This window comes from Protobothrops mucrosquamatus, unplaced genomic scaffold (assembly GCF_001527695.2).
Source record: "Protobothrops mucrosquamatus isolate PMUCROS unplaced genomic scaffold, P.Mucros_1.0 scaffold400, whole genome shotgun sequence".
Lineage (NCBI taxonomy): Eukaryota > Metazoa > Chordata > Lepidosauria > Squamata > Viperidae > Protobothrops > Protobothrops mucrosquamatus.
The window spans coordinates 353,240-359,779 of NW_015386731.1; the positions used below are offsets into that span (position 1 = coordinate 353,240).

Genomic DNA, 6,540 nt, shown 5'->3' on the forward strand with positions numbered 1-6,540 from the left:
ATAAATAAAAAAATAAAAAGCACTACTACACAACACTCCTGACCTAACCAAATATACTGCAATTGAATATACTCAGAAGCATGGTCCTCATAAATGATTGCCTTACCATCACTGATTTTGTTCAAAAAATACACCAATAAATCAGAGGAACATCCATAGGATTACTACTCTCAGAATTCATAGCAGAGACTGTAATGCGACCCCTAGAAGGTCCCAAACATACAGTCTAAATTATGAATCCAATATGTAGACAAAGCCTTCAGCATAATTAAAAAGGAAGAACTAGAAAAGACACATAAACCTATGAACAATTTCAGAAGAACATAATTCGCTAGGAAAGAAGAAAACAACATCATACTAACATTTCTAGATATCCTCATTAGCAGAGACAACAATAGCAAATTAGAAACACAAGTATTATAAAACCATCCACAATAACCAAAAGTACCACTACCCAACCTCACAGAAGAGAAGCTGTGTAAGAAAACTATTTAGACAAGCACAAACATACTGCAGCAACTCTGAATATCAAGGAAAGGAAACAGATAACCAGTATATCTTCCAATAAAAGGAATGTCCATGCAACTTTATCAAAAAGTACTTGAACACTCAATTCTTTACAGGACAAACAACACAAGCCATGAAAAGGATTACACAACCATACATTGGGGGGGGGGGGGAAATCTCAGAAACAACCAATAATGAGGGTAGAAGAAACTGTTCAGTAGCGTGGTTAGAAGATCAGTATAACTGCTCTACAGAGCAAGTTTTACAATTCTTAGTTCTTCTAGAATCTTAGTTCTAGTTCTTTTTGTAGAAAACTTCAAAAATGTATTCAAGGGCAGACAAAGGTAGTAGATGTACAACGGCAATTGCTCCTGCAGAGAACCAAACCTAGTCTAAAAATGATTCAGTCATGGTAGGGAAAAATAAAATGCCTCCAGTGATTGAAAACATCTACTGATAAATTTCTGCCACTTTTACCTGACCAATGATGAGATTTGGGAATCTTGGACAATTGATGGTTATGATCAGTGCTGGGATACAGATATGTGAACAACCGGTTCTCTGTGTGGATGCCATTTCTGGAAGTCCATTCTGGGCCTGGGCAAAAAATTAGCTACTGGTTCTGCCAAAGTGGTGTGAACCGGATGAATCCCACCACTGGTTATGATGCAGAACCAAAGGCTTTATTCAATTCACAAAAGGAATAAAATCACACATACATATAATAAGATAAACTTATTCTGTTCTAAAATATTGTAGAATATTCTTATTCTTCTAGAAATGGTAATCAACAGTTAATTCAGACAGATGCTAATTTGCCACACTATAGTAGGCAAAAAATAATTCATTTAAACATTATGTTAGAATAATATATTCCATTCATTTATTTTTCTTCCATTCTAGATTCAAAGTTTCCTTAAAAATGTCAGGTTTAACAATAGTGCTGGCCATGAAATCTCATTTGCCTCTGGGGAATTCTTTGCTGGCTTGGATCTCATCAATTGGATCACTTTCTCCAATCAAACATATTCTAAAATGAAAGTGGGAAAGCTTTCACCAAGGGAAGAATTCACTATATCTGAAAATGCTATTCAGTGGAATACAAGATTAAAGCAGGTAAAAAAAAATAAGTAACAGTAAGTTTAAATAACAGTGATGAATGGGTTCTGTTGTGCTGTTAACCACCAAGTGCTTGGTGCTTTCTGATCATTATAGAGTGGTGAAATGGATAAAGAAGAATGTTTGTAGCTCATGGCTTCCTTGGTGCTCTTTGAGCCTAATTGTTGTTGTTTTTTGCAGACATTTCATGGGTAAAATTCTTCCTGCATTCAATTATAGTATTATAGAACAAATAGGGAAGTGTTCTGTACAATGCAAGTAGGAAAACTGATTTTGAGTTCCATATGCAGTAAGACATTGGATGAAATTCAAGGTAGATTATTACTAGCAATAACAATTATCATAATCATCAACATCATAATTATCACTGATAATTATAACTGTTCTGTTAAAAGAAAAGATTTTTTGTTTATGTATTTTAAGTCTGTTTTGGTGTATGGTGTATGGTGGAAAAAAAGAAAATAAAAATATCAAAATAAAATATAATTATCACTGAGTGGTGTAATAATGATGCTTACTACATATTTTATAAAACTAGGTACCTCCCCATTCATTGTGTGTTGAAAATTGCCATGTTGGACAAAGCAAGATACTTCAGGAAGGAAAACCAATATGTTGTTATGATTGTATTCCATGTTCAAAAGACATGATTTCTAACCAGACAGGTAAGTGACAGTAAGTGATACCTGTGTTTGAATATACACAGTATGTAATATATGAGCAAGAGTTTCAATCTGTCTTCTCTGCAGAGACAGTTCTGTACTTATATACAACATATTTCTTTCTAAGATAAAATTCTTATTTATGAAAGGCAAGATATTCTGAATGAGAAGAATATTAATTTATTATCTTTTCTCCAGGAAATCTAAAAACATTTACTAATGTGGCTGTAATGCTAACAATAGGAACCAATGAAAATATATCTAAAATATAGATAAGCTCTTGACATCCGTAGCTAGAATTCCTAATATAGAGAGGAGGAAGAGAATAAAGAATAAATATTATATTAATTAATTAATTAATTAATTAATTAATTAATTAATTAATTAATTAATTAATTAATTAATTAATTAATTAATTAATTAATTAATTAATTAATTAATTAATTAATTAATTAATTAAATTTATTGGCTGCCCATCTTATCATAGAATAATTCTGGGTGGCTTACAGTTATTGAAATGAAATCTGTTGCTTTGGCTAGAGCATCAAACAACTCCAATTCAACCGTAACAAGATGGAGTTGCTATGGGTATTTGAAACCTCTAAAGACAAAGTTCTTTCACCTCTGGTCCTGGATAGGGTTGAGGTGCCCCAGACAGACCCAGTGCACTATCTCAGGTTCCTCCTGGGCTAGGAGGGCCTTTGCATATCTTTGGCTGGTATGCCAGTTATGCCCATATCTGGACCAAAAGGCCCTGCTCACAATAACTTATGTCTTTGTAACCTTTAGGTTAGACTACTGTCACACACTCTAAATTGGCTTGCCCTTGAGAACTCTTTGGAAACTCCAATTGGTGCAGAATGCAATATGTACATATTAAATTTGCCAGATACACATAAACACAACTCCTACATGAGCTGCCCTGGTTACCACTGTGCTTCTGAATGCAATTCAAGTTTCTGGTGATGTTCTCATCTTCCCAGGAATAGTCCTCTATTTCAGAAACTGAAGCTTCCATGACAGCACTAAAAACTTGGGTATGTTTCTGAAACTTGGATGCTGATGTATTAAGGGTCCCATTCCTCTCTATATTGCTAACTTGCTCCTATATTGTTCCTATGAACAGTATCTTGTTCCTATGAAGAGTTAATTTGAATATTTTAGTGTTTTTATTTATTTTACTGTTTTTATTGTTTTAAAATATTTTTAACTTATATATATATATTAATTGCAAGCTACCAGAATTATTGCCTGAAATGGGAGGCCATATAAATTAATTAAATAAATAAACGGCTCATGAAAGCTAATTCAATAAATGTATTTACAATATTTAAAGTACTTACAATTAAACAATTGTGAAGAAAAAGAAAAAGAGAGAGATCATGAAAAGTCATCAATATCTGTTATATTTTAAATATTATATGAAACAGAGATTAAATTATATTCTAATGTATTGTTTAATAAATATTTCTGCATCCAAATGTTTTGAAATAGCAATCTATTAAACAATTAAACCTATTGTCATATATGAAATATTGTTGAAATGAAACTCTACAGTACAAAAATAAACTCAAATGAATGTGACAATATTCCAATACAGGTAATCCTCGATTTACAACCACAATTAAGCCCAAATTTTGTTGTTAAGCGAGACACTTGTTAAGTGAATCACTGCAGTTGTTATTTTAGTAGCATGGTTGTTAAGTGAATCTGGCTTCCCCTGACTTTGTTTGTCAGAAAGTCACAAAAGGTGATTACATAAACCTGGAACAGTGCAACTGCCATAAATACAAGCCACTTGCCAAGCACCTGGATTTTAATCACATGAGAATGGGGATGTTGCAACTATTGTAAGTGTGAAAAATGGTCAGAAGTCACTCTTTTCAGTGTTGTAACTTTGAACGGTCACTAAATGAACTGTTGTAAGTCAAAGACTACCTGTATAACAATGAGAATATATGTAATATACATTACTATAGATAGTCCTCAACCTATGGCAACAATTGTAGTTTGGTAGGAATCTGGCTTTAGCATTGACTTTGCTTGTAAGAAGGTTGCAAAAGGTGATCACATTACCCTGGATCTCTGCAACCATCATAAATATGACTCAGTTACCAATCCTCTGAATTTTGATCACATGACCATGGGAATGCTGCAACAGTTATAAGTGTGGAAAAAATGGTCATAAGTCATTTTTTTCAGTAGCATTGTAACTTTGAACAGTCATTAAATGAATGATTGTAACTCAAGGATTAACTATATAAAGGTGCATTAATTAGCTGTGCAAGTGTAAATCTAAAATATTACAATATATGAGGTGAAAATATATAGTATATCATTTAAATCAATATAGGTAATGTGTAATAAACCTAAATGGTGAATAGAAGAGGATGTGTCATTTCTGTGTAGAGTTGTGACTTATTAAGATCTGTAGTGTTGTTAATATGACAAAAATGGTTATAAAATATTATTTCATGTATGTATACTCTCAGCTTAGCTTTTGAGAGGTATCACTTGCTTTTTATTCTTTTGTTAATGTTGTCAATCTGTTGCTGATGTCATCCTGCCCATCACCACCATATCTCTCTATGTATCTCTTTGAGTCAATCTGCAAAAGTCTATGCAATTTTGTAGCAAGATTTTTAGAGTTTAAAATTAATTGAAGATGCAAATATTTGAATCTAAAACAAACAGAGGTAACACTGGATGGACATACAAGTAAATTGTGTATCTTTCAATCATGTCCTCGAGCTGATGGAAAGAATGGACAATAAAGCAGTTTTGGGAAGAATGTAGTCAGCCTTTCATGAAAGAAGAAAAGTTCTCCTGTTGCTCACAGACAGTAACAATAATTGAGATAGTATGAGTGGTCAAGCATTGCAATTTCAAAAACTAGGACTACTGAATATAAACTCAGGCCTATACAGAAGAGGTAAAATGTTAGCCTTTCAAATAAGAGTACAAAACTGGGTTTGCATCAAAATGTAACTATTTGTGTTATCATTTTTTTTAATTTCATAGTTAGCAATCACATCTAATGTCTTCATTGTAGTTGGATCTCTCCATCTGGTTGCTCCTTTATGAAATGTGCTGGTTCTTCTGACATCAAGGCTTAGAATACAAATTTGTATGGATAAATCTTCATTGTCTTCAAAGTCTTCAAAGGAAGATAGTTAAATTATTGGTACGAATGAAGGCAAATATTTCCATATCCCAGGATAATGATGCAAAGTTGAACCTGAGTCAGTCACCAGGACCAGAGATTTACTCTTCCAAACTTTCGGAACTCATGCTGCTGGAACCCATCTTCAGGGAACACCTTCTATCGGGCACACCCTGCCATTCATCAAAAACATTTTTGGAACAGTAGAACACAACTTCCAAGATCTGCAAATGGGCATCTCACACTGCCCAGAGGCTACCATACGAGGACAAATTATGCACTTTAAAGATTGCTTGGAGGTGGGAGAAACTTCCAATGTAATCTACCAAATCCCCTGCATGTATTGTCCTTGTGACTTTGTGGGATAAACAGGGAAGAAGCTAATCACCAGATTGCAAGAATATAAGCAAGCAGTCAGACAAGAAGACCTGAACTCTTTGGTAGCCCCACCTTGGAATTAACAAGAACACATATTTAATTTCACAGCTACTAAGATCTCTGGCCATGCAGTTATAAAGATAGCCAGGGAAATGATTGAAGCCTGGGAAATGTGTCTCTTGACAGTTAACAGAAGTGCTGATTTACTACCAGATGGGACACAAACTCTGCACCAAGTGGAAGATCAAACCGGTTCCTGGCAAACCTAGCAGACAACTTTGTCTCCCAAAAAGTAGAGAAGGGAACTAGGGGATTAGCCATTTTGGATCTAATTCTCACTAACAGAGATGAAATGATAGAAGGTGTTGAAGCCATAGGAACCCTGGGAGGAAGTGACCAGATGGATTACACCCCAAGGTTCTCAAGGAACTAGCAAATGTGATCTCTGAACCACTGAACTATATTTTTCAAAGATCCTGGAGCACAGGGGAACTACCAGAGGACTGGAAAACAGCTGATGTAGTTCCCATCCTCAAAAAAGGAAAAAAAATGGACCCAGGAAATTACAGACCTATCAGCCTGACCTCAATACCTGGGAAGATCCTGGAAAAGATAATCAAACAATGAATCAACGAACACCTAGAGGCAAACAGAGTCATTACTAAAAGCCAACATGGGTTTGTCAAAAATAGATCATGCCAGACAAATCTT

At 34.3% G+C, this 6,540-nt stretch overlaps 1 protein-coding gene across 1 annotated transcript in view; it reads left to right on the forward strand.

Annotated features, from left to right (window-relative positions):
* LOC107287601 (vomeronasal type-2 receptor 26-like) overlaps positions 1-6,540 on the forward strand; it is a 10,452-nt gene that overhangs the window by 1,988 nt on the left and 1,924 nt on the right. The window contains exons 3-4 of the mRNA XM_015816124.1: positions 1,411-1,623; positions 2,165-2,291. Coding sequence (XP_015671610.1) covers positions 1,411-1,623; positions 2,165-2,291 — 340 coding nt within the window. The remainder of the gene's footprint in view (positions 1-1,410; positions 1,624-2,164; positions 2,292-6,540) is intronic.